The sequence below is a fragment of the Leiobunum rupestre genome, chromosome 6 (genome assembly GCF_980474605.1).
Source record: "Leiobunum rupestre chromosome 6, qqLeiRupe1.1.hap1, whole genome shotgun sequence".
Classification (NCBI taxonomy): Eukaryota; Metazoa; Arthropoda; class Arachnida; order Opiliones; family Sclerosomatidae; genus Leiobunum; species Leiobunum rupestre.
This window is the reverse complement of record NC_143389.1, coordinates 67,961,302-67,988,644: the sequence shown is the minus strand read 5'-3', so window position 1 is coordinate 67,988,644 and position 27,343 is coordinate 67,961,302. Positions and strand designations below refer to the sequence as shown.

The following is a 27,343-nucleotide window of genomic DNA, read 5'->3' as shown; positions in this document are numbered from 1 at the left end:
CAAAAGTATAACTTCTAAATAGGCAATTGAAATTCACTTTAGTGCAAAAATAACTTCATTAACAGTTTGTATTACAAAAAACTCTAAAAAGAAAACAAATTTACACATTTAAAAAAATTAACAATCAAAAAGAATTTTCCATATACAATTTTTTTGGCTCTTAAAGAGTGCACTGAAACTGGTTGCAAAGGGGGGGACTTGTCAGTTAGGCAAAATTCCCCTGAGCCCTTACCAAATTGGTGGGTATCTATCTTAGTAACTGGAAGAAAGACAAGAGAAAACTTTGAACTACATAGAAAGCCAATGATTTTGGAGGGAGAAAACAAAACTTGTTGGTCTTCAACGTATTGGTTACAGAAGACGTCAAAAATTTTAGGTATTACCTCAGCAATAAACCACTAAGCAGCATCGAAAATATCAAAGGCATAGAAGGGAGAGTTCATTTAGGGGACTGCTTAAACGCTTTTTGAAAACCAAAAATTGGCAGCCCACAGGGAAAAACCATTGGAAGATTTCCAATTTAAATCGTATCGAAAATCAATTGAGTTTAGCAAATCGCAAGAGACCCGAACAGGATTTGACAAAAGCACCCATTAATTGAAATCTTGAATTGGTTTACCATTGGGACAAAAGCAGAAATTCATATCCAGTTATTTAGATAGATTTTGTATGGATTTTCCTATTAGTCACAATTACTATTCAATTGCAAACTATCAGTTTCAATTGGTCAAACGTCTGTTATGGGGACTTTGTGTGTTTATGGGTTAAAAGTACCGATTTTATTTTCATCAGGCATTTTCTATCGGTTTTTATAGGTTAATAGCGCCAATAAATAATTGACGATAGAAATACCAATACCCATTGGTATTGAACTTGAATAAAGGTCCAAATGATTTTAAATACTTATTTTAAATTTCAAATTTCAATCCTTTTGGTTTCGATTGAGTTTTTTGTTTTGTCAGGGAGGAACAGCATAAGAGGGAATAAAGAGTACTCAAAGTGCAGTGATTTTGCATATGTAAAGAAAATCACACAATAAAAATAACTCATACTTAGTAAAAAAATGCAATGTATTATTTGTACACAGGATTTAAATAACCTCTTTGCCAAAGTAATAGTACCGGGTGTATCATTTAATTACCGGTAGTATGAAATAGAAAAAATACTGAGTGAAACTTTGCATAAAATATGACAGATCCTAGACCTAGATCAATCACGGTGATGATGTAAAGGAGGGACTTCTATCAAATACTGCTGGACATATTCAAGTGCTTCTCGAGTTCTCAAAATAAACTACTTTTGTTTTTTTTTTTGGAAATTTAGACCTGCAGCTCAGTGTAGATAATTTGAGTAACATTGGACAGATTTTGCACTACACAAAAATTTATAAACTGTAACTTTCAAACCAAAGTAAGTTTTTACCCTAGTAAAAGTTTTGGCATCTAGATGTTAGAAATACTAGAAAAGGTTTTATATAAGATAATATAAACCTGTTGGTATGTTTGATTATGATATCAAAATCCTTTGGCTGACATACAGGCTCATACTTCGCAGCACAGGTGTTACTAGCCTAAAGGGAACTAACACATTTTGTAGCTTTCGCTGTGATCGCCATGTTTGGTAGAATTTTTTTCAATAGGAAAAAGCATGGCTGACGTCAAACTATTATGACGTTGTGGTAGTTATTCCCCTTAACCAGGGTTGTGGATTTGTTCTTTTTTTCATTGATTTAAATTGGATTTTAAATAGATTTTTTTATTTTATGCCTGTATCATTAAAAATACGAGTGCAGCAGTAATGTAAACTACATTTAATTTAATTTCTAATAAAACTAAATTAAAGTGAGTTTGCTCTGAATTGACATGGCTCGAGAGCTTATTACATTGAAAAAATATCACTTGATTTAAATCAAATTGGCTAGTTATTATTGAATTTTACACTTTATTTTTTTCTCTTTTGTCACTACTTATTAAATCAGAAAACCCTGCCTTGAGTTCTAAGTTGGAATTTTGAGCCCTATGACTTTGGTTACTTTAGGTAAAATTGTAGAGATGCCTGAAAGAAACACTGGCTAGCTATCATCTAAGACATATTTTAAGTATAAATGAAAAAATAATGAAAGGAATATTAAAATAATCAGCGTAACATTCTAAAAGATTTTTGATTTTGACGGACAGATTTTGAGAAAATTACCAACAGATTGTCTCTCTTATACATTGTATCTTAAATTAATAGTTTCTTGATGATAGCTTGATATAAAATAAGATTTTCTACCAAGAACACTATTAATAATGGGTTAAAATGTTTAACCTATGTGTTGAAACTTCTGTTATCAACAGTGACAAAATTGGCATTGGTGAATTAACCTTTTCAGTTTACATAGAGCCAGCGAGCAGCTGCTGGATTTTCGTCTGCTAAGCAAATGATAAATCAAGAAATTTCTGCTTAGCAGACAAAAAACCAGTAGTTTTGTAGTGGCACTATGTAAACTAAAAAGGCTAATTAAGAGGTTTTTCAAAACCAGTCATAATTTGTACATATAAATTTTTGCAGTAATTAATGGTATAAATACTGTCTTTTTATAAGTAAAATGTTTACAATAAATGTTAAAAAATATGTTAAATATTTCAAATTTAATCAGACTTGGAAGCACTGGAATATCTCTTTCTATTATTTTCTCTATCCTGCCTTTGACTAGTTGTATTATTTTCATGCAATGAACGTTTCAATTGCTTTTTCTTTAGTTCGATCATAAGATTTCCCGATGACCACATCCATGTGCCCTATAAAATATAAAAATTAAATTACAACCTTGGAAATGGTTCTTGAGACATGTGCCAGGGTTGTTTTCTCGATTGTAAAGTGGGCATGTGTAATTCATAAATAATGCATTGTTAAATGCATTAAAAGTTGCTTGATGACTTGGGCCTAAGGTGGTGCCTTGGATATTAGCCTAGCCGATAATTAATATAGTTTATACTCACCACCATAACAATGCAGTTTAGTAGAAGCGGAACCGAAAAAATAGTAGAAATAAACAGCCCATTACTATCAAAATACTGGTATTTGGAGAACAATCTACAAAATAAAATAAATTATGTGCAAGTATATATTACCCCCTTTACGCAAATGCAATCATGAAATGAACATTACATGCAACATGTTACATTAATTCTACAAAAATACATCTACATTGTTAAGGAATATTTTGGTTCAAACAAGTTTTCTAGATAAACACTTGTGAAATTCAATAAAAATATAAGATAGGCCCCCCAAGGAATGATTTTGAATTGACCAGAGGTATTAAGAAGCCCTATATAGCACAACTATTTTATCAACTAGAATTGTTAATTTATTAGTAGAAATTAAAAAGACCACATTGGCGTAGTGAAAATTAAGTATTTTATTTAAAAATACGAGACACGACTAGTGTTAGTAACCATTCGGTTCCTTCATCGGGTGAGATTGTAAACGTTTGAGGGGAGGTTACAGATTGACTAACGGTAAAAAATTAAGAGGGCAAAATTATAAAAAAAATTAAATATTTTTCCAAAGTGCAACAATTTAACTACAAGGCCCATTGTCTCTATTGAATACTTCATTATGTTTTTTATAGTTTATAATTTCAAGGTTATTATCTAACGTTTAAATTAAAATAATTATCTAATTTACATATTAATTTCGTTTCGTCAAATAAAATTAAATGATTGGGATTTTTTGACACATGTTCCGCCAATGCCAAAGAATATATTTTAGCGTTTCTTACGCCATTCTTATGTTCAGGGTTGGCAACAATCCGGCAAAAACCTTTTTGGCGGGACATGTGGGAAAAACTGGTAAAAACCGGAAAAAAAATCTCTTCAGGCTAAACAAATAATCAGCTAGGCTAATACCCAAGTCACCACCTTAGGCCCAAGTCATCTAGCGACTTATTATGCCTTTAAACAGGTGGCCGGGTGACAATGCATAGGAGGGTGGTAGCCAGCCCTACATGCCATGCGAGCCAACAGCTCCCTACACTAACTATTACCGTTAACCTCTACAAGTTTATAAGGAAGGGGAAACCGAAGAACTTGGGGGAAAACCCCTTAAACCAGCGGGGAGAGAACTTGCATACTCAACGCAGAAGGAGTAGTTCTGAGTTTTCACCCAGTGCCCCAAGTTGGGATCGAGCCCGGCTCCTCTTGCTGCGAGGCGAAAGTGCTAACCACTCCGCCACCCCATCATTGATACATCTATTAAGTTACTAATTTGGTCATTACAAATAGGAGAGATGAAGATAAGCCAGAAGAAGAGTGAATAGAATAGAAGAATATACTGATTTTACTATTTATTTTTTATTGCATTTTGCGACTACATGTGGAAAAAACCATGAAAAAAAACCTAGTTTTTTTCAGCCGGTTTTTTCCTTGGCAAAATCGTGCCAACCCTCCTTATATTAGTTTATTCTATATTTTAGATTTCGTTTTGTTTGTCCAATGTAGACACAATTGCAGGGAATTTTATACACACCATAATTTTCTAAGAGTGGAATTTCATCTTCCTTAGGTCCTATGGGGTTAAATAATTTATTACAAGATTTAAAAACTGGTTTAACATCACATTTACTAAGTTCATTACCTATTTTATATATTTTTTTATATACTAAAGGGATTACTGCAAATTGTTTTTTTTGTTGAAAGGGAAATTTGAATTGATTTTAATTTAATATCTGCTTTTTACTTTAGATTAAATTTTACTGATGAAGTTGCTATTGTTATGTCGACGACATCTTAGCTCTTTGGAGGCATGTTATATAAAACATTGACCTTTTTAAAATTTTCAAAATTCTCTGGATGTTTTAATTCAATTTACAAACAAAGTCGAAAGGAACAATAAAATTTAATTTTTAGATGTTCAAATAAATAAGAATACAAATATGATATCAATAACTGTATTTCGAAAACATTTCACTGTATTGTTACCTCCACACGCAAATTAAAACCATCCCCAATGCCGAAAGGCTACAGCATTTCGTTTTTATTTATTTAGGACATTTTATGTATGTTCTGACGAAATTTGTTTTTAAAAATGAAATTAGTTTTATCACCGCCGAAGCAAATGACAGAGGTTACATAACAGCTTCATCAATGAAATTTTATCCCAATCATTTAATTTTATTTGATGATACGAAATTAATACATAAATTAGATTAATATTTTAAATTAAACGTTAGATAATCCCTTGAAATAAGTATTTAAAATAGAGACAAGCAAATGGTTAACGAAACTAGTCGTGTCTCATATTTTTAAATAAAATACTTTATTTTCACTACACAAAAGTGATCTTTTAAAATTTTTACTAATAGTTTTAATGCATAGGGCTAGTCATTTTTAATGCATTCATAATCGGTAATTTAATTCAAGATGTTCTAGAAATTTCTTGATATAAACTGGTACATTATATAGAAAAGAGAGTCACCAAAAGAAGGTTCCACCCAGGGCGCAACTTTTTTCTCAATTCAGAAATGTATTAAGAGGGGTGACAGAAATTTATTGATATAGGCAACAAAACAAAATTTACAATGAGTAAAACTAATTGGACTATGTTTTGATCAGTAAACAGTCTAAAACCAAAATGCAGATTTAATACCTCCAATTTCTTGCTGCTATTTCATTCAATGCCTCAGAGCTGTAAACAAGGGCAACTGAAATGAAATATAAACAGAAATTACCTTGCAGATCTTTATATGATCAGGTGCTCAGGTACACAATGAAAACAGCAGCTACAAAAAAGAACATGCACCCAGAGATAAAGGCATTAAATGTACTTCATATGCAAAGATTCATGTACCATATTAGGCTTTCAATAAATTTATGACTATGTACAAAAAAGTTTTTTAGCAACAACAATTTTAAGAAATCCACATTGTAAGTGATAATCACATTTAATTAGGATTGATTTAAACTTTAGACTATTTATAATATAGTATCAATCAACTTATGCAATTACAAAATCACTTATGTTTTAAAATTAAAGAAATAAAAAATTAATTGAAAGAACAAATTTCATTTAACACAATTTGTTTATTACAAACTCAACAAAAAAACCTGATTAAAAAAACCTCAAATTTTAAAATTCTGGAAATATCTTACTATCATCATTTACCAAAAAAAAGTTGGATTTCAGTTGGTATTTAGTTTGTATACACATTATTAATTGATATTAACTTGGTATTAAGTAAGCTCAAGTTGTCAGCATATTTCAAGTTACTAGTTGAAGGGGTAATAAGTTGTTATTCAGTTGGTAGGGAAATACTTCTTTTGCTAAGTTTGTAATTAGTTGCTTTTTAGTAGTCAGGAAGTTACATATTATTTTTAAGTTGGTTTTAAGTAGTTAAATGTAAATGATGATTCTGGTTTAGTTGGAAATAAGTTGATTAATAAAGACGATTTAAGTTATTTTTTAGTAGGCATTTGTCCCAAATACAAACTGAAAACCAAGTTGAAATACAAGTTGTCGTAAGTGGTTTTTAGTCAACTTATTTTTTGGTAAGGGATATAGCACAAAAACATCTTTAATCTAAAAAAATCAAATCTAATTTTAGCATGAATTTTAAGTTTAAAAATATTTTTAATTATTTGGGTTCCTTACCAAAAAATATGTTGTCTAGGAAATACTTTAAGTTGGTTTTAAGTTTGTATTTGAGACAAATGCCAACTAAAAACCTACTGAAAACCAATTAATTATATACCAACTTAAAAAAAAAGTATTTTTTTACCAACTTAATAACAACTTATTACCCCTTTAACTAGTTTATTGAAATATGCTGACCACTTGAGCCTACTTAAAACCAACTTAATGTCAACTAAAATCCAACTTATAGAGTGTTGTCGTCTGAAACCCTGCGACATCACCATTGTAATTTGCCTATTGATAAAAAACGGTAACTGTCATGGCGGCCACTATTAACACTACAGCTGTGACGTTACAAGTTTTCAAAATCGTATCAGACGAAAACACTCTATTCTTTGGTAAGGGGTGGGACGAGTTTTGAAAAAACTTGATATTGGAAATGCAATATTTCCACTTAAGGATAATAACCATGTTGAGTCGAATTTTAAAATTGCTCTACCAATCCCCCTCAAGCTTAACGAGTTAGCTTTACTTCCCCCTAAAAAATCAAATCAGCTCCGTATCTCATGGATTCCTTAAATTTACATCTTCTGCCACGATTCAAGCTGGTGATATTTTTCCTTCAACCCTGCTCGTGAAAGGGAAAAATTCAACCATGAAGCCCACATATGGTCTCAACATAGTCATTTTACCTTAGAGTAAAAATCAAAACATTCTCGGTCTCAGACAGTTTTTCATGGGCGCAAATACTTCTTCAGCAAATATTAATATTTTCTCAAAGCTAAAGCGTTGAAGCTTAGTTTGGCAGATCAAACCCAATGTTTCCAATTAGAAGTTTCATTTAAACCAAGGAATACCTCTGCGTGTGGTGCCATACCAGAGTGATTGCGAAAAATCATATCACCTCCAAGTTGGAATATGCAAATAGATTATATTTAATGCGAATACCAAAGTCAAATAATAGAGTGAGTACCATGCAAATTTACTTAACCACTTTCAATAAATGATAATGGTAAATAATAAAGATTAAAAAGCCTACGCAAAATCAGAAATAGAATTCCTTGAATATTTCCATTATTCCTTGTGCATACAGTTGTAAGAGTCACGCAAGCATGAAAAGCAACCAATGCAATGAGCCATGGTTCAGTCCAATCAACCTTTATAAAAAAGGACCCTATTAACTTTAAATATCAATGGTACCAACCAAAATTCTTGAAATGCAAAAGGAAATTGGCCCCAAAAATCTCAAAGACAGGAGTCAAAACCAGAATAATTCGTTCGTAAATCATTTCATACTCAAAAGGGAGGAGGAAGTTTTGAGAAGAGTTTATAAAAAGTTTAGAATGTATTAAGAGAAGCATGACAGTAATTGAGGCAGTGGCATACTTCATATAGATAATTGTCAAGTATTGGTTTAATCTGAATCCGATATAATATAATGTGAAATGTCTTTTTACTTGGTGGTTTTATATTGGATTATGTTTAAAAGAACTATACAAATTTTCAGAATACTCAAGTCTCTAAAATAAACAGATGCCGCAGAAATAAATTGCTATGACTCATATAAAAGTATTTTATTTTAAAAAAGGGCATAGCAATACTGTCTAATGCAAACCCACAACTGTATAAATGAACAAGATAGAAATCTGAAAGTGTGACAGAGTTCCTACCTTGTAAAAATTATGAGTTTATTGTTTGGTTGGTAAATGGCCAATGCAACTCGATGCAGATAGGAATCATATTTTATAACATTTTCCATTTGACTACACGATATTCACTCCAAATCGGTTCCTGAAGTAATTGTCTTCACTCCGAATGGGTGAAAAATGGAACACATTTCACGGATTCGAAAATTTTATTCTTAAGCTAAAACAGAACACGAAAAAAAATTCTGAGCGGATGAAATTTGGTGGAACACAAAAAAAAACTTGCCCCAAGAGCAATATCAATCCGTTGAATTGTCAAAATAGACAGATCAGTTTCTAGCAATCTCAAGAGCACTCAAAAATTGATCAAAGCAGATTCCAGCTCGCAAATGGAACTTGAAAAGTTGATCGTGCACAATCTCAAGAGAACTCAAAAATTGATCAAAGCAGATTCCAGCTCGCAAATGCAACTTGAAAAGTTGATCGTGCACAATCTCAAGAGCAGTCAAATGGCAATTGCTATTATAAATTCCATGTCAACCTCCCCCCTTGGGTATATCTGGGACTGTAAAAATTTTACCACTTTCTCAACCCCCTCTAAAAGCTCCTGACTATGTCACAGGCAAGCTTGTACAAAATAGGGCAGTTCCGAGGGGAAAGTGACCAGATATTCTAAGCCTTAAGTTGAGACAATATTTGCAGAGGAACTAGTAATGTTGCAGAAGGATTTTTGCAATAAGACTACTTGCAACCCACTATAATTCTAAACTGTGTTCACTTATGTTCTTTTTTTTTAATTTGCAGAGGAACTAGTAATGTTGCAGAAGGATTTTTGCAATAAGACTACTTGCAACCCACTATAATTCTAAACTGTGTTCACTTATGTTCTTTTTTTAATATCTAATAGCCACATTTCTTTACTGTACACTCAAAAGAAGGAAAGTTTACTAATAATTTTAAGGAAAGTAGCACATTTTAGGTGACTACGTTACAAATAGGTTGGTATATGAAGGCCAGACCAAGGCAGATTCTAGTGGTTCTTTATTCAATCCAGTAACTGCTGGAGTGCGTGACTTTATGAATAGTATTCATTCTCTGAAAAAGTTTGAAACACCAATCCACTGGAAAAAAACTGAAGTACCTCAAATAAGATGAAGAAAGTTGAAGCTGGATTTCTCACTTCCTGTTGCATTAGTGCTACAGATGTGTTGCCAATTTAAGAAATAGAAATTGTGAAGAAAAAGTTGGCTTCTTTGTTTTTGCATAAAAATTACGTTCCTCGATCCATTGATTTTACAAAAAGGTAGCTGACAGCACCTTTTTAAAAATTTATTTTTCGACTTTGAAGTGTAAAAATTCGTCTTTCTGACCTCGACAATGAAATTAACTTCAAGCAGTAGCACGGCTACCTTACGTAAGTAACGTAACACGGTAACAGTAATTGTCTAGTAATTTCCTATTTCCAAGAAGGGACGGACGATAAAGCAGACGCTTTTGTAAAAAACTCGAAGGCTCAGAAATAAGGTATTTTTCTCGATTTTTCTTAACCTCAAAAATTACCTATTAGCCATCTCATCAACAATGAAGCCACTCTCAGACTGTTACTGTCGGTTATTAGCACTAGTCCAGCTATCTAATTTTTTTAACGTTGGATTACTATAACTTTATCTAAGCGTTCTCTATCTTCACTCTGCTTCTCACACTGGACAAGGTAAAAAAGGTGGAATTCCGCCCTCTGATAGAAGTGGACGCGGTAATCCCTCCATTCAGATACAAAATAACTTTTTTATATCTACCCAACCTAGCTCCAACCTAGCCCCGGTCACGGCCCACTGCGCATGCGCTCGCGTTCTCTCACCCCATAGCGGCCCGCTCAATCAGCCCAAAATAGAGAATGCCATTTGTGGCCGCTACGTAGGCTGGAGCGCTATAATCTGACCCCTCTTTAACATTGAATCCTACGGAGATATGTTGTTTTTTGATTTATTATGAAAAAGATTAAGAATTAATAGGCATTTACAAGGAAATGAAAGGTAAATCAACTCTTTTTATACGTTTTAATCACTTTTTCAAAATTTTTACCTTTGTTTTTCCCGCCGAAAATAATATTTTAAAATCACCAGATGTCAGATGCTCTCGCTACTGAGTCAGCTGTTACAGTTGACAACACGTCGATGAAAAAGACTGCTTGGATAATCACAATTAACGCTTGTAGCTAAGCCAATAGCAAATATTTTAATAACTGGGAAATGGAAAGTAAGTTAATATTTAAATATTTACAATCCATAATATGGAGAAGTTTAAACAAAGTTATTATTTATCTGTTTCCAGGAATGACTGCTGTAAATGTTGTATTGGGCGTTTCACATTTGGAGAAACTTTATCGTTTGAGGCTTAAAACAAGTTCTTTAAGTTTCTCGTAACAAGCTGAAATTTAACCGTGTTATATTATCAACTAAAGGTGGAATTATTTTGTCACAGATAAATTTGCAGAAGTTGAAGCATGAGTGTCATTGCAATCACACTGTAAAAGAGGACATTTAGAAAGCTTCGGCAAATTGTTACAAATTCCAGGAGTTTCTCGTAAATATGGAATCGCTCCCTCTATGAAGGTCAAAACAATTGAGATAATCAAACAAACTTCTGCTTTGGATATTTTAAACCACCTCTGTCTGATAGTTAAATTAAATCAAGTAGAGAGTAGTAAATCCCAATTCGAAATTTGATTCGTTTAATCAATAAATCTAATTTGTTTGAATTTGGTTACTTGATTTTAAGAGGCAAGAAAATGACTAAACATTATTTACATTTTTGAGGGACTACTAATTTTTAATTTCAGGTCAGTATATCCCACCCCCAAGGGTCTAGAGACGCCAGTGCATTTATAACCAAATTGTTTACAGGTTCTTTGAAAATGTCAAGCCCCACAATTGTCTGTTAAAGATGAATTCTGTACCTTTATCTGTGTCACTAAAGTGTAAACTGCATACTACACTTGATGCTGATGTGTCATTTATTTTGTAATTATCACGTGATGTGATATGATTTTCAGCCATCTTTCTCACAGAATTTCATAACTTTTTTAGATTTGCAATAAGGAACGCAAAAGCATTTTAATCTAGTTAAGTAAGGGTAACTAAATTGTTGAATAAAAATTATTTAATTTCTAATTACCTGTAAACTGTATTATTACGTTTCAATAGTTTGTATAATCTAGTGAATCCATTGACTTATTAATAATAAAAGGGTTTCAAACAATGTAAATCTTAGAACATGTTTATAATAAAAATAAACAAATTCCACCTAAATAAACATTTTATTTTCTTTAGAAGATAATGAAAATTATATAGTTATAACCAGAAATACATGAATTTCTGATATATGTATGGAAAAATGGCTACAAGACAAGGTAAAAGTTGTAAATAAAACTAACTAGGGTTAACTTTCTTGCTAAACAATTTGAAAAAAACTGAATTATAACCTAATTTTTTAAGTTATAAATGGAAACATAACTTTCAATTACAAAATAAAAATGAAAAAAATTAGCTTTAAGAATATTTAGGTACTTTTTAGCAGCACGTACTCATCAGTTGTTGAGTTTCCCACCATAGAGTATGATGTTAAATCGGTTGTAAAAAGACGCGTTTTTAGGGTTGGGACGAAGCGCTCCCGGCGGACGACGATGACACTAATCGCTAAACTTTTGATTCGCGCCAATACATGGATTTGAAATTCTTTGAGCAGGCCGCTATGGGGCGAGAGAACGCGAGCGCATGCGCAGTGGGCCGTGCCCCGGTGGACTGGGGCTTCTGTTGATTCAAGAATTCCGAATCATCTTTGAAAGACTGCCGTTCGCTATCTTCTAGAAGCAAATTCAAGCAAAAATCTTATCTTATGTTGGAAGTAATTTACGTCAAATCCCGTGAGAAAATGGCATACTTATGAGCGATTAGGTTCCATATGCTAAAACGCATAAACGTTTGCTAATGGTGCTCTAGCAGCAAGAGCCTGGAATTAATCTAGGTGGGCCCTGTTTTACGCGTATGTTCAGATAAAAAACGAAAAATTATAAATAACTGTTTTTTTTTAATTAATTTAAAATTTTTATGGAACATTCCTCGTGAAGGGGGACATTTACTAGTGTAAAATTGAATGACGTTGAACCATGTCTTCAAGTTCATTCAAAAAACTATCTCGAGAACCGTTGGGTTTACGGATTTGGTTCCAATTAGAAAGTTGTTGCTCGCCATATTATTAGTTCAACCAAGGGCGTATCCAGGATTTTATTTCAGGGGGGGTTTTGAGGGAAAATTTCAAGGGGGGGTGCTAACGGAAGTTTCACTGATTTTTATTAGGCACCCCCCCAGACATCAGCATTTCGTGGGGGATTGAACCCCCAAACCCCCCTTAAATACGCCCTTGAGTTCGACCAAATTTGACCAATCAGTCATAGAAATCGGATAACAAATTAGAACGATTTTTGAAATTTTGTCGCGTGGTCCGATTAGAACTTTTAAAGAACCCTGCCTTTGGCCCATGCTTTTCGTTTGGCTGGCAACGAAAGTTACGCCATAGGCGCCGCATTGGTGAACTAACACTCTATTTCGCCTAAGATTAAATGGCCGACTTTAGCTCGCCACTAACGCGGTTTTTTTGACATCTTTAAGGCGACTTATGTTTCATTAAAGTTGAAGAATGACTCAAAATTGCGTAATTAAATCGTGTAAGAGTGAATCACAAAAGAAAACATATCTTTTCACAGGTTAGTGTTAGAAATTGTTTTCTTTTTACCATAATTTCCAATCGCTAAGAACGCACTAGAAAACGCGTTTCTTTCAAATCATAGAAAGCTAGTTTTGTTTAAATAAAAAATTGAGAATGGTTAATTAAATATTTTAGGAGTAATTAATCAAACAAAACATATCTTTTCACAGGTTACTGTTAGCATATGTAACATAATTACTCATAAGTATGCCACTAGCTCTATTTCTTCACTAACGGTTTGTTTCACAGATATTGCGTCATCCGTACCCTACGTAATATTTGATGTCATATTTGACGTCATCGAATCTTAAATGCCGATAATGCCGTCGTATAATTAGCTCTACGTCTGATAAACCATGGATTAAATAACCTTACAAGGTTTTTTAATCCATGGATAAACCGACGGCCATTATTTTAGTAAAAAACCGGTTTGAACAACCAAGGCTTAGGATCTAAAATGAACTACAATATAGTGTCAAGTTCTGTTAATGTAATTAATTTGCAAATTAATTAAATTCTCGGAGACTCATGTTCTCAAATAAATTTGCTTTATCAAATAAAAGAAGCAAGTTTATTGGAAAAAATAGTTGAAATAGAGTACGAGCGATTGACGAGCAGCTCCTCTAGAGGCGAGCTCGCGCGTAACTTGGTTAAAAGTTTTTTCCCGCCCACATTTAAATTAATGTAAAGTTGGTGATAATTAAACGTTAATTAACATACCAAATGATATAAGTATTATTACACTGATAATTTTTCCCGTTTATATGAACTTAAATGTAATATAAAATCGTCTTGAAAAATCATTTATCGCTTTATAACATTCAAAAATAATATTTTTAACGCGCCATGTAGATAACCGAACATCTGCTCGTCTAGGTAAAGTTTGCGTTGTCAACCGCGCGTCCAACTTTTTACTGGTTCGTGGTGAAACAAACCGTTAGTGAAGATTTTTGAATGGAATAAAGGTACAGTGGCATACTTGCTGTTAGAAATAGTTGTTTTACCCGCAATGATTATGAGGGAAACCGGTGCACAGTAATTGTTTATTAAATGGTATAAATTTATCTTTATCGAGAAATATGGTTTTTTGTTCGAACAAGTTTATAAAACTGGTATCAATATTTATCTGATAATTATTTTTTCATGTGCTCTAGCGATTACTGCTACAAAATAGATTAACTTAATATTGATAAACATTCAGAGTGCACTATTTTGACTTTTGATAACTTAATATTGTTTATAATATAATTATGTGTGCAAATACGTTTTGGTAACACTAATTTGTTCAATGGTAGGATGGTTCTGCAACAATTTTTTTCTAGTCAAATTTAAGCTAGGAATGTAAAAGGGAAACGCTTGTTGCAGACCGTACAAGTGAAAAGTTTCCATTATTTCAACAAGCATTATATAAACAGTAACTTGCAGGTCTTGGCTCTCGGAAATATTGGCGATATCTTTGAAGATGTTTTATTGAAACGCCTATTGCGCAGTCGCTGTTAAGATTATTTTCCCCGATAGAGGGATAGGAAATGTACTAATTAGTTCAAGGTAGAAGTGTGTAAAATGTTAATGTGAATAAAAAAACAATGACTGGTCCACGGTCAAAAAGAAATCGAGGAAATTTTAATGTTGTACTTCACTTTTTTATACCACAAGCGATTTGAGAATCATTTTAGTATGGACATGATTTTATTTCTACGGTTTGAGGTTTCATTTTGGTTCTAGACATCTTGTTTTACTAGGCCTTGGATAGAGAGGGTGAAAAAAGTTTTCGAAAACGTTATTTACTAAGCCTAAGTGTGGTTCGCGGTAATTCGCAGAAATGTATGGTTATTCTTTAAGATTAAGAAATTGACAACACACGGAAAGTATCTTACATAGATAAATCACTGGTGTCGCGTTCTACAGTAATCTCGCTGATATAAGTAATCAAAAATAATTGGTGAGTGAATGATGTCTTAAGTGATTTCACTTGCGGAACAAAGACCAAGGCCTGTGTACTGAGCTTTTTGTCCCTTTCAGGTTTTGTACTTCATGGTTTATATCATTGCAAGATTAACTTTGGTTAGGCTCTGTTATTCCTCTGCTTGTTTTAGGATTAGACAAGTTTACAGTGTTAAAGATAACCATTAGTTATATTTTTAAAGTAAAACTTGTGTAATAGTATAATTTCTTCACATGTGACATGTGTAAAAGATAATGAGTCAAAACAGTACTTTCATACTCATACCTTGCTGGTTTTATAATTTCTGAATTTATGCATTTTCCATATCAAACGACTTCAATTACATCAATGCTCTTTAGAGTTTGTTGATAGTTTGAACATTTAAGGTAAGTCATTATATTAAGGTTTTTTTTAAGTATAAGAAACATTGAGTTTGTTAATTAGTATGTGATGTGAAATTGTTTAATTTTATATCTTTGACAACATCAAGCCAAAGAAATTGCATAAACAGCTCGGTCTAGGGGTGTTATGGTTACATAAGCTTCACTTCAATTTTAACTGGAAATTTCTAATGCTAAGGAGTAGCCTTTAAGACTTGAGGCAGGGGTGGCTGATTAAAATCGGAGTTTGTTTAAAATTGATTTCATTCACCTAACATACTTCACAGAATTACTTCAGTAAATTACCAGTAAAAAAAAAAGAGGAATTTAAAATAAAGGTTTTGAAAAAAAAAGAGTGAAAGTTAGTCTATATATTTTTTGTTCTTTGAATTATCCGACTCCTCTTGAATTTGGTATAAATATAGAAAGAAATGTAATTTCTGGGATTTTTGAATCTTCTACATAATTAATACTATTCAACGTGACTTTACTGAGTATTCACTCTGACTAGAATGTTCAACAGGCGCTTGTCATTTACTTATCACTGCAAACTACAACTACATTTCGCATAAGAAATAGTCATTAGTAATGTATTTCTGTAATTGGAAGAGATACCTAAGAAACGATGGGATAGGTTTGGATGCTATTCAAAATAAAATATCCTAAATGCAAGGGTTCAATTTTACTTTTTCCCCGTAATTTTGATTTCCTTTCTATAGAAATGTTTAAGTCGAAATTGTCTGAAAATTTTTAATTTTTCAAAAAAAGAAGTATTATAATTTACAATTAAAATGGTCGTTGAAAATCTTCAATTCAATGATTGATATTGATTTTATTAGTGTTGAACATTAACATTATTTCCCAAGTGAACATTAAATGGCATGTCCGGACCGAAAAGGAGATATCCTCTGTGCATTAGCCTCAAGAAGCAGTTTGGCGCCCCAAATGCTAAACGAAGGTAACCTTAGTCCCTAGCCCCCCTCGCTTTTAGGTTCATAATCTTGTTCTTCTGAATAAGCTAAAATTCGATATTACTGAAAACGATACTTCATTTGACAACTTCATTTTGAGAGTATAAAGTTCAGTATTGTTAAAATGTAGTAAAAACTACATTGGGGCAAAAGCGCCAGAATAATCAACTTCAATAACTTCAAAACTAAGAAATACAAATAGCTGCTTTCATACATCATTAAGTGGAAAATCAAGTTTTTTTGCTAAATCATTGCAAATCCAAAATCTTCAACCAAGTAAAAGACGGAACTTAAATTGTAGTGTGTATTATTCATTAGTAACGAATGGTTAAATATCACTTTATCAATCTTTATATATACAGCCCTCTTCAGTGGTGTAACTATTGTTTCAGAAGTTCCCCTGCAAAAGTGATTTTGATAGGTCTGTTATTACCTGAGAGCAAAGGTCAAGTAAGTTGAAAGAAATTTGAAATTAAAATCTGCCAGTATTTCTGCATTACACTGATTCATAATTTAATTTTTAACGTTGCTTTAACCTCCTTTTGTATGTTTCAAATATTAGATTTTTATTTCAGTTATTATAGATATGATTAAAAAAATTGTTTCCCAAAATGGGTTTTCCTGACTTGATTTACTTTAGCTCTCAGGTAGAGTTATAATAGGCTAAGCCGTTGAAAAATGAGTAGGCAGAATGTATAGCGGAGTGTAAATTGTATACAAAAATCTGTGCTCCAACTAATCAGCCTACTCTTGCGAGGCTTGAACATCTCTAATCTGCCACTGGCCCAGGATGCTATTTACGCCACTTTCCCCTTTTTAGCATTTTTTAAAATTTCATCGTGAAATAAATTTTCTACAACTTTTCAAATATATCCAAGGAGTATGAAATTTGTAATTGTATAAAATTAATCTCTACCAATAATTTCACTGGAGTTACCGCGATGTTTGTTAAGATATGTTGAAAGCAGTGTTAAATAAAAGCCACTTTTTAGAAAAAAGCTCATGCCAATGGCAAATAGTCGCTAATAATAAATAATTACATTAATTTATGTAAGTAAGAGAACTAATAATTTCCACTAACAAAGAAAAGGGGTGAAAAAACAATCTAGCAGGCAACCCAGATAGTTTCAGTAAAATTATTATTCAATTAACAAATGGCCAAAAATAAATACCTAGATGAGGCTATATGCCTAATCTATTTTCTAGACCAAAATTTGACTTAATAGCCCAAATTGTTTTGGATTTTTAAAAAAATTATTTGCCACTATATTAGCCCGTAGCGATTGGTCACATCGTTATTTGAAATATTTGACGCATGTCATTTACCACTTCGGAACACTGATTGAAAGCTCTTCCCTGTCATATCTATGGAATAAAAAATGATGAGCAGGAAATAGGGTCTCTTAAGGATTTGTAACATTTTACCCATAGTGGGTATCTAAAATGTTGCTTGAATCTAATATTGTGTTTTAAGAGATGAGATTTAAAAAATGGTAGTAATTGGTTCAGTCGATTCCATTTTTTATTGCATCAAAGCCAAATCTCTGTGTTTACTTCCAGGAAACTATATGTATACACTTGGAATATCAAAAGAAGACTATAGTGACTCCGATTTTTCTCATAGAAATGAACATTGTTTAGAGCAGAGATATTTTCTTGCGACATAAACTAAACTCGGCTCTTACAAGGAGACACCCTGATGTGTTTCTCCGATTTTTTTCAAACTCTGGGGTTAAGTAGACCTTCACGCACCTTGAAAGCTCCTAAAGGGAAAAGTTTCAATGGCAATTTGTTTGGCCATGCCAATGTTTTTCACGACTCAAATTTAAACTTTCTCTGCGTAAAATAGCATGAGAAAATGACGCTTTGTAAGGGTCCCCCCCCCCCCTTTAACATTTTAAAAAAATTTAAATTTTAGCAAAACAATTGGGTAAAAAGGATAAAAATTGGTAAAACCAAATTTTGGTCAAATCGTAAGGGTTTACAATCCGTGATTTTGCCATTCTATTTATGTAGAAAAAGTTAAAACTTGAGTTGTGAAATACATTTTTGGCTGCCATGGCAAAACGAATGGCCATTCCCTTTAGGAGATTTCAAGGTGCAAAAATGTCTACTTAACTCCTGAGTTTGATCAAAAACGGGGAGAGACACGTTGGGATGTCTCCTTGATAGTTGAGGATATGCCTTTTGATTTTTTTATCTAAAAATGCTATTTTACACGGAACTAGATCAGTTTTGGGAAGAAAATAATAAATTCTACAAGATATTTGGTGTGTTTGCTAATCTGGGTTTTTAAATTAATTTGCTGGTAGTCTATTTTCCTAAAGAAGATCCTTCCTGTGGTGCATCTTAGCGGTGGTAGAAATATGAAAATATGCTGTCTTACATGTGACATTTTAAGTAACAGCCATTGCTCAATCCGCTTTCGTAGTATGTTGCCAGTAGATCCTTAAACCTTCCAAGTGTATACGTATCTAGTTTTGTGATAATATCGTTGGGAAATTCCCTAAATAACCTACGCAAGAATTTATATGTTTGTGAAACATTTTGTAAAATCATCTATATGGTACTCAATATTGAAGTTTTTAGGTTAACAATCATCCACACAGTTTAGAAAAAATATTATTATTAAAAAATATACTCCAACAGTCTTTTCTCCGCAAAAGTCATTCTCAGTGTTGAAATTTGTCAGTTGACTTGCAATATTATTTGGTGATTTTTGTCAGCAATTTCAAAGCAATTGCCTAACATTATTTTACTTCATTTAGGAAATGGATTGTGAGAAAAATCCTTTTTTGCAAATGTCTCAAGATCAAATTCAGAAACTAGATGCTGTTTTGTCATCCGACCAAGCCAAAGCATTATTGCAGGCAACTTCGACGGATAAACTCTTTTCTGATCCAAAACTAGATGATGTTCTAAGTATGTTTCTTAACCTACGGTTTAGATTTTCTGACTGCTCTTTTTTGAACCAAGTTAACAAAAAATCCCATTTCATGTAGCATCAAATCAATGATGGGAATTGTATTTTTAAAGAGCAACTCATGCTCATTTTAGGGCGAATTAGTGTTCTTCTTGCAAGTTTATTTGAGAGGCTAAATAGGCAGTTCTCTCTTTTCGCACTTAAGTCCCTTGCAAAGCTGGCTCCTCTCTCTTTACACACTCATTTGAAAGTAATTGAAGCTCGCATCATTTACATGTTGCTCTATCTCTTACCAAAAAATAAGTGGTCTAGGAAATACTTTAAGTTGGTATTTGAGACAAATACCAACTAAATACCAACTTAAAACCTACTTAAAACCAACTTACAAATAATATGTCATTTTCTGACCACTAAAAACCAACTAAATACCAACTTAAAGAAAAAGGCATTTTCCCACCAACTTATTACCAACTTAACTAGTTTACTGAAATATGCTGACCACTTAAAACCAACTTAATATCAACTTAAATGTGAATACCAACTAAAAACCAACTTATTTTTTGGTAAGGGATTTGAATAATTTACATCTCAACTTCACTCAAAATGAGCTAAGAGGTGGTCTAACTGCCTCAAATTAGCAATGTTAGTTGGCTAAATGAGGTCTAGTTGACCATGGATGAAATAATTTAACCTTACAGGGATAGTTCTCTATAATACATTTTACTATACTACGAGTTGAAGATGATTGTTTCAAACGAGGCTGCCAGATATTTTTGCTGTCCCCTCAATTTTACCCCCTATACCAATACAAATCCGGAACAAGATTTTTTGATACGTCGCCATCTCGCGGCGGCTTTTGGCGAATTTAATATATTTTCAACGGGTTGTTTTATTACGTTTGAAATTGAAATATTCAATCGTGGTCAGTGGCTCTGGACCTTTTTCATATTGTTTTTAGTAATTTATGTATATCACCTAATTTTTCGTTAAATTGTTTATAGGCTTTCAAACTGTAAACAAGTTTTCAATAGATAGGCCTTAGCCTACAAAAATAATAATTTCAACAATCGCGATTGCACCCCCTTTTCAATTTTTCCCCCGTGTATCGGTAAAATCAAGATTTCCGGTTGTTGACAATTCTGGCCACCAGGGTACGTCTTTAGCAAATTTTGTACCCCAGAGAACTATCCCTGTAAGGTTAATCCATGAGTTGACTGGCTTATAAGTTTTTAACCTCTTTTTTTACAACCTTTTTTTTTTTTTTCAAGAAAAATTCAAATAAACAATTTTCCAAAAGCGACTCAGTACTAGCGAGAAATCTTTATTAGGCAAAGAAATTTAAGGTTTATCAACCTTGATGGTCCAAATGGTTTACTTTTTAAAAGCTTTGAAATAAGAAAAATCTATTTCCGTGGGTCAAAAATGTTACATCAATAATTTATCTTCACAAACTGATAATGGATGTAATTCAGCTGATCCTACGAGGTGATGTAGCTGTTGGGAACTTAAAACAAGTGGAAATTTAGGTTTAGTATGTCAGTGGTTCTTTAAAAGTGTGTGTAGTCGGTCTGTTTGACTTAATATATATTAGACCTTGTTTGGAGTCAGTGATGACCGAATTTGTAGGGCTTGTCTAACTGAGGAGGAAACTGCCTCTCATATTCTTTGTAGCTGTGACTTTTATGCAGCTCAAAGGTTTGAGCATCTTGGTATGCATCGGTTGAAGACGCATGACTTCTTCAACATCCCAGCCAAACAGATTCTTAACTTTGTGTCGGAGATAGGACTTTTTACCTAAAGTCACAGGTTGGGAGTTTCACAATGGACCTAAGGTCAAAGTGCACAGCTTTCCACCCCTTTTAATAATAATAATTGGTTGCGATTTCTTATGTCCATATTTGTCTGTATATCCAATATTCTTGCTAAATTCTGTCATGTATATGCTAACTCCCACGTTTTATTTTGCTATTTGTACTACACATCTGAACAGTTAAACAGAAATAAGTTAAAACTAAACAGCTAATAATAGTAATGAAGAATTATCAAAATATGAAATGAAGACACCATGAAGTTATAATTATCAAATTCAGGGGATTAACTAATGCCCTATAGTGCAAAATTTTTCATATAGTTGTGACAAATGTAATCTATAAGTTATAATTTATTATTGTTGTTCTTATCATTATTTTTACAATATTGAATTATAATACTTCGGTCAGCGAATGCATATTAAAAAATTATCTTGCCATTTTTTATGTTAAATTAGAGCAGTTTGCATTTTCCAGATGGCGCTACACACACAGTTTCAGGGCGTTTCCATTCTGAGAAGTATAACACGGTTATCATGCATTGTAATAGTTCTATGCATTCTTGATGTTACAAACATTTATTTATTATTAAATACGTAATTGTCTTAGCTGGTTAAGCTATAGAATAATGTCTTTGTTGAAATTAAAAGCAATATTCACTTATTTGACAGTGGCATGAATCCAGAATTTCAATCGCGTTTCATTTAGCTTTTTTAATGATTATAATGGCTAAAATACAAAGAATGTTATGTAATTTTGACTAGAAGGCCTATCAGTTGAAATACCACGTTTATCCTAATAAATTTTAGTTAACTACCTCCAAAGTTGAGCTTATGTACTCTTGTCTTATTCGCTTTAACTATGATTAAACCCATTTTCTATATTTATTTCCAAAATAGAAATATATTCTACAATTAAAACACTACTTCTTCTAAATATTGAAAAACTGTAGAAACCAATTTTAATTTTAATACCTTCACAAATGCACAGAGTTAATTATGATTTTTTTAGCGGCTGAGGGATCGGAAGAAATATTTTACAGCTTAGGGGAACTGAAATATCCTTTTATTATTAAATAGCGCTTAATTTATTTGTATTTAAATAAAGTTATGTTTAGCAAATATACCAAACAAATTTAATAAATCATAAAAATTTACAATATGGAAATTGAAATTTTTTTAAATGTAGATTAGGTGAGCATAACGCTACCACTAAGTGAAAATTAACGTCATCATGCTCAACATCGGCTGAAAACCAAAATTTGGTATTTGATGTCTCATTCTGACATGACTATATCCCTTACCAAAAAATAAGTGGTCTAGTAAATACTTTAAGTTGGTATTTGGAACAAATACCAAATTAAAACCAACTAAATACCAACTTAAAACCTACTTACAAATAATATGTAATTTTCTGACCACTAAAAACCCACTAATTACCAACTTAAAGAAAAAAGTATTTTCAAATCAACTTAATAACAACTTATTAACCCTTTAACTAGTTTATTGAAATATTCTGACCACTTGAGCCTACTAAAACCAACTTTACGTCAACTAAAATGTGTATACCAAATAAAATCCAACTTAATTTTTGGTAAGGGTATTTTTGGTCAAATGTAAACCAATCTTAAGTCTCTGATACTATCTTTGCATACTTACATTTGCTTTTTTTTCTCAAACCACTTGTGCATAAGGTGAGCTTTAAAGTCACAAAAAATTGAGAGCAAACAAGCTTTTTCTACTCACGAGGAGACTACCCGAGGTGATAATCACCGATTTGGTTGAAACTAGGTGGGTATGTAGACCTTATGGTAACATGAAATTTTACCTAGGGAAAAATTGCAATGGGCATTAGTTTTGCCATGGCAACCAAAAATGTTTTTGACAAAACAGTATGTATATTTTCCCATTGATAATAACATGGGAATCTCAGCACTTCTAAGGGTACCCCCTGTGAAAAAATTTCAAATTTCAAAACCAGTAAAAAAATAGATCAAAATTGACAAATGAAATGAATTTTATGATATTTTGATGCATTTTGGTCAATTTGATCAAAATATGTAAAATTTATCAATTGTTATTTTCAATGGGACAATATACATACTGTGTTGTCAAAAACATTTTCGTTTGCCATGGAAAAACTAATGCCCATTGCAACTTTTCCCTTGGTGAAATTTCATGTTACCATAAGGTCTACATACCCACCTAGTTTCAACAAAATCGGTGATTATCACCTCGGGTAGTTTCCTCGTCAGTATTCAAATTTTACCTTGGCATATTCTTAGGTACTTGAATCCATTCTATTTATATAAGCATTTAAACCTATTGCGTGAATATTAAATTTAAGAATTGTATCTCCCCCTTACCAAAAAATAAGTTGGCTAAAAACCACTTAGGACAACTTGTATTTCAACTTGGTTTTCAGTTTGTATTTGGGACAAATGCCTACTTAAAAATAACTTAAATCCTCTTTATTAATCAACTTATTTCCAACTAAACCAGAATCAACATTTACATTTAACTACTTAAAAGCAACTTAAAAATATTATGTAATTTCCTGACTACTAAAAACCAACTAATTATAAACTTAGCAAAAGCAGTATTTTCCTACCAACTGAATAACAACTTATTACCCATTTAATAGTAACTTGAAATATGCTGACAACTTGAGCCTACTTAATACCAACTCAATATCAACTAATAATGTGTATACAAACTAAATACAAACTGAAATCCAACTTATTTTTTGGTAAGGGCCGCGCCCTTGGTGAAGACATAAAGGAAAGTTTACTAAGATTGTTGTGCGTATGGTTCACCCTGCTTATCTAACATTTCCTTTAGTGTGAAACTTGTGAAAGATAAGATACAATATTGTACTTTTGACAGGTCATGATGAACCTATGATTGGACCAATGGAAGAAGGTAAACTACCTCCGGCCATAGAAGAAAGTCTTAACTTAGGAGTTAGCTTGACTGAATTGGAGCATTTGGTATGTTCTGTTTGGTTTTCTTATCATTATGACTTATCTTATGGTTTTTGTATAGTTGTTTTTTACTATAAACAAAAATTTATCTCTTATGAGAGAAGTACACATCTAGGTCATTAAAATGCAACGTACTTTCCCAGGCTCGACGCAGATTGCATTGGTTGCAAATTTTCCGCCAAATCTTGGATGTGTACACTTCATCACGGCTCAAAATTTTCATAGCATATTACTTTGCTTAATTTTGTAAAATGTAACACTGCAGAGGGCTAGTTACCTATTTGTAAACCATATTTTCTAGAAAAGCAATGTATGACAGTCTTTGCCCTGCACTACTTCAGCGTGCATTATTTTTTCTTCCCAAAAAATCAACTGAAGCCTGCAAAGGTACCATGTTTTAAATGAATAATAATAATACTTCTCTCGTAAGAGAGAGATATATAGCCCCATTAAGTTGGCCCCCGCTCTCTACAATTTTAAAAACTTTCATTTGCGATCGAATGCGACCTCGATGCGACCATATGTGAAACTAAAAAAATGCGACATAATTGTTAAGTTGGAATAATTAAAAAAAAGGGGGCTAACTTAATGACAGCCCCCCCACTTTCAACTATCAACCCGGAAACACAACCAATATGTTAGAAAGTAAACGATTACCAACAGACTTGTTTTGCAATATAAAACTGGTTAATTTAATTAGTACTATAAACAATATATTTACACATCCAACATTTAGAATTCGGCATAACGTCCTCTAGCCTAACCTATCATCTCAACATACTAAGGAGGAACAACAAGGCTGCCAACAGACCTTACCAAAAAATAAGTGGTCTAAGAACTATTTAAGTTGGTTTTAAGTTTGTATTTGAGACATATACCAACTAAATACCAACTAAAAACCTACTTAACACCAACTTAAAACCAACTAAAAACTTACTTAAAATGTTACTTAATAAAAACCACTTAAAGCCAACTTAAAACTTACTTAAAATGTTACTTAATAAAGACCACTTAAACTATATAAATACCAACTTAAAGAAAAAGGCATTTTCCCACCCACTTAAAACCAACTTAACTAGTTCACTGAAATATGCTGACCACTTAAAACCAACTAAATATCAACTTAAATGTGAATACCAACTAAAAACCAACTTATTTTTTGGTAAGGGAGGCTCAAGGAATATTTTAGACATAAGTTATCACTAGAGGTCGCGCTAATATTATACGGGGGTCAAGGTCAGCTAATTACAACACAATAGAATGCGACGTTATGCGACACCCTTACTTTCGAATGCGACATCTTAGTTAACGAGATAATCGCTATCGTAAGTGGGGGGGGGGCTAACTTAACGCGAGCCCCCCCTATAACAGTTGAGGCCTCCAAACAACTTTATTCGATTGCGACCTCAATGCGACATGCTTAATTTTGAATACGACAAATTAATTTTTGATGTGGGAGATTAATGGCAATTAGTAAATAATCTAGACATCTTTAAATGTTATATAATTAAGTTTAATGAAGACCAAAAGTTAGAATGTCAAAATATACATCTCTCTCAAAAGAACATGACACAACAAGTAAACTTTTAGTTTTGGTTTGCAGACGAAATTCGTCTGCTATATTGTCTTATGTTTAGCAGACAACATTAGTCTGCTAAAGTGTCTGCATTGACTTTGCAGACGACATTTACAATATCCTATGCAAAGTACAGCAAAGGCCTTACATTTGAGATAATCGATATTAGTTGTGGGGACCTAACTTAATGGCATTCATTTAAAATGGCGTCGCATTCATTTAAAATGGCGTCGCATTCATTTTAAATGGCGTCGCATTCATTTTAAATGGCGTCGCATTCATTTGCATTCATTTAAAATGAGGTCGCATTCATTTGCAATCATTTAAAATGAGGTCGCATTCATTTGCAATCATTTAAAATGAGGTCGCATTCATTTGCAATCATTTAAAATGAGGTCGCCATTTGCAATCATTTAAAATGAGGTCGCCATTTGCAATCATTTAAAATGAGGTCGCATTCTTTTGAAATCATTTAAAATGAGGTCGCATTCTTTTGCGATCATTTAAAATGAGGTCGCATTCTTTTGCAATCATTTAAAATGAGGTCGCATTCTTTTGCAATCATTTAAAATGAGGTCGCATTCTTTTGCAATCATTTAAAATGAGGTCGCATTCTTTTGCAATCATTTAAAATGAGGTCGCATTCTTTTGCAATCATTTAAAATGAGGTCGCATTCTTTTGCAATCATTTAAAATGAGGTCGCATTCTTTTGCAATCATTTAAAATGAGGTCGCATTCTTTTGCAATCATTTAAAATGAGGTCGCATTCTTTTGCAATCATTTAAAATGAGGTCGCATTCTTTTGCAATCATTTAAAATGAGGTCGCATTCTTTTGCAATCATTTAAAATGAGGTCGCATTCTTTTGCAATCATTTAAAATGAGGTCGCATTCTTTTGCAATCATTTAAAATGAGGTCGCATTCTTTTGCAATCATTTAAAATGAGGTCGCATTCTTTTGCAATCATTTAAAATGAGGTCGCATTCTTTTGCAATCATTTAAAATGAGGTCGCATTCTTTTGCAATCATTTAAAATGAGGTCGCATTCTTTTGCAATCATTTAAAATGAGGTCGCATTCTTTTGCAATCATTTAAAATGAGGTCGCATTCATTTGCAATCATTTAACATGGCGGCGCATTCATTTGCAATCATTTAAAATGAGGTTTCATTCATTTGCAATAATTTAACATGGCGGCGCATTCATTTACGTTCAGTTAGCCCCCCCCCCCACTTACAATAGCGATTATCTCGTTAAATAAGATGTCGCAATCGAATAAAGGTTTTTCGAGGCCTCAACTGTTATAGGGGGGGCTCGCCATTTGAAATCATTTAAAATGAGGTCGCATTCTTTTGCAATCATTTAAAATGAGGTCGCATTCTTTGCAATCATTTAAAATGAGGTCGCATTCATTTGCAATCATTTAAAATGAGGTCGCATTCTTTTGCAATCATTTAAAATGAGGTCGCATTCATTTGCAATCATTTAAAATGAGGTCGCATTCATTTGCAATCATTTAAAATGAGGTCGCATTCATTTGCAATCATTTAACATGGCGGCGCATTCATTTGCAATCATTTAAAATGAGGTCGCATTCATTTGCAATCATTTAAAATGAGGTCGCATTCATTTGCAATCATTTAAAATGAGGTTTCATTCATTTGCAATCATTTAACATGGCGGCGCATTCATTTGTGTTCAGTTAGCCCCCCACTTACGATAGCGATTATCT

At 32.7% G+C, this 27,343-nt stretch overlaps 2 protein-coding genes and 1 long non-coding RNA gene across 8 annotated transcripts in view; 2 read left to right on the top strand and 1 right to left on the bottom strand.

Annotated features, from left to right (window-relative positions):
• Nucleotides 1–37: 37 nt before the first annotated feature.
• Tmem18 (transmembrane protein 18) lies at nucleotides 38–9,702 on the bottom strand. Its single transcript, XM_090178945.1, has 5 exons — nucleotides 9,403–9,702; nucleotides 7,655–7,772; nucleotides 5,632–5,686; nucleotides 2,985–3,078; nucleotides 38–2,783 (listed from the first exon to the last, which is right to left on the bottom strand). Exons 1-5 carry the CDS (start codon nucleotides 9,451–9,453, stop codon nucleotides 2,634–2,636), a joined length of 468 nt encoding a protein of 155 aa, XP_090035071.1. The 5' UTR covers nucleotides 9,454–9,702; the 3' UTR covers nucleotides 38–2,633.
• Nucleotides 9,703–10,168: 466 nt separating this feature from the next.
• On the top strand, nucleotides 10,169–11,504 carry LOC149943259 (uncharacterized). 3 transcript variants are annotated; one of them, XR_016481300.1, is made up of 4 exons: nucleotides 10,169–10,294; nucleotides 10,385–10,517; nucleotides 10,593–10,680; nucleotides 10,743–11,504. It is a non-coding gene; the product is annotated as an uncharacterized LOC149943259 (long non-coding RNA). The 3 variants fall into 3 exon arrangements; XR_016481299.1 differs by having other exon boundaries at nucleotides 10,593–11,281; nucleotides 11,348–11,504; XR_016481298.1 differs by having other exon boundaries at nucleotides 10,593–11,504.
• Nucleotides 11,505–14,685: 3,181 nt separating this feature from the next.
• Nucleotides 14,686–27,343, top strand: part of pps (protein partner of snf) — a 32,659-nt gene continuing 20,001 nt past the window's right edge. The window contains exons 1-4 of one of the 4 annotated variants that reach the window (XM_090179005.1): nucleotides 14,686–14,967; nucleotides 15,048–15,356; nucleotides 19,090–19,243; nucleotides 23,938–24,041. In XM_090179005.1, the coding sequence (XP_090035131.1) occupies nucleotides 19,093–19,243; nucleotides 23,938–24,041 (255 nt within the window). In that variant the 5' untranslated portion in view covers nucleotides 14,686–14,967; nucleotides 15,048–15,356; nucleotides 19,090–19,092. Of the gene's footprint in view, nucleotides 14,968–15,019; nucleotides 15,357–16,249; nucleotides 16,309–19,089; nucleotides 19,244–23,937; nucleotides 24,042–27,343 lie in introns of those variants that run through there. The other 3 variants (XM_090179008.1, XM_090179006.1, XM_090179007.1) reach the window with 3 other exon arrangements.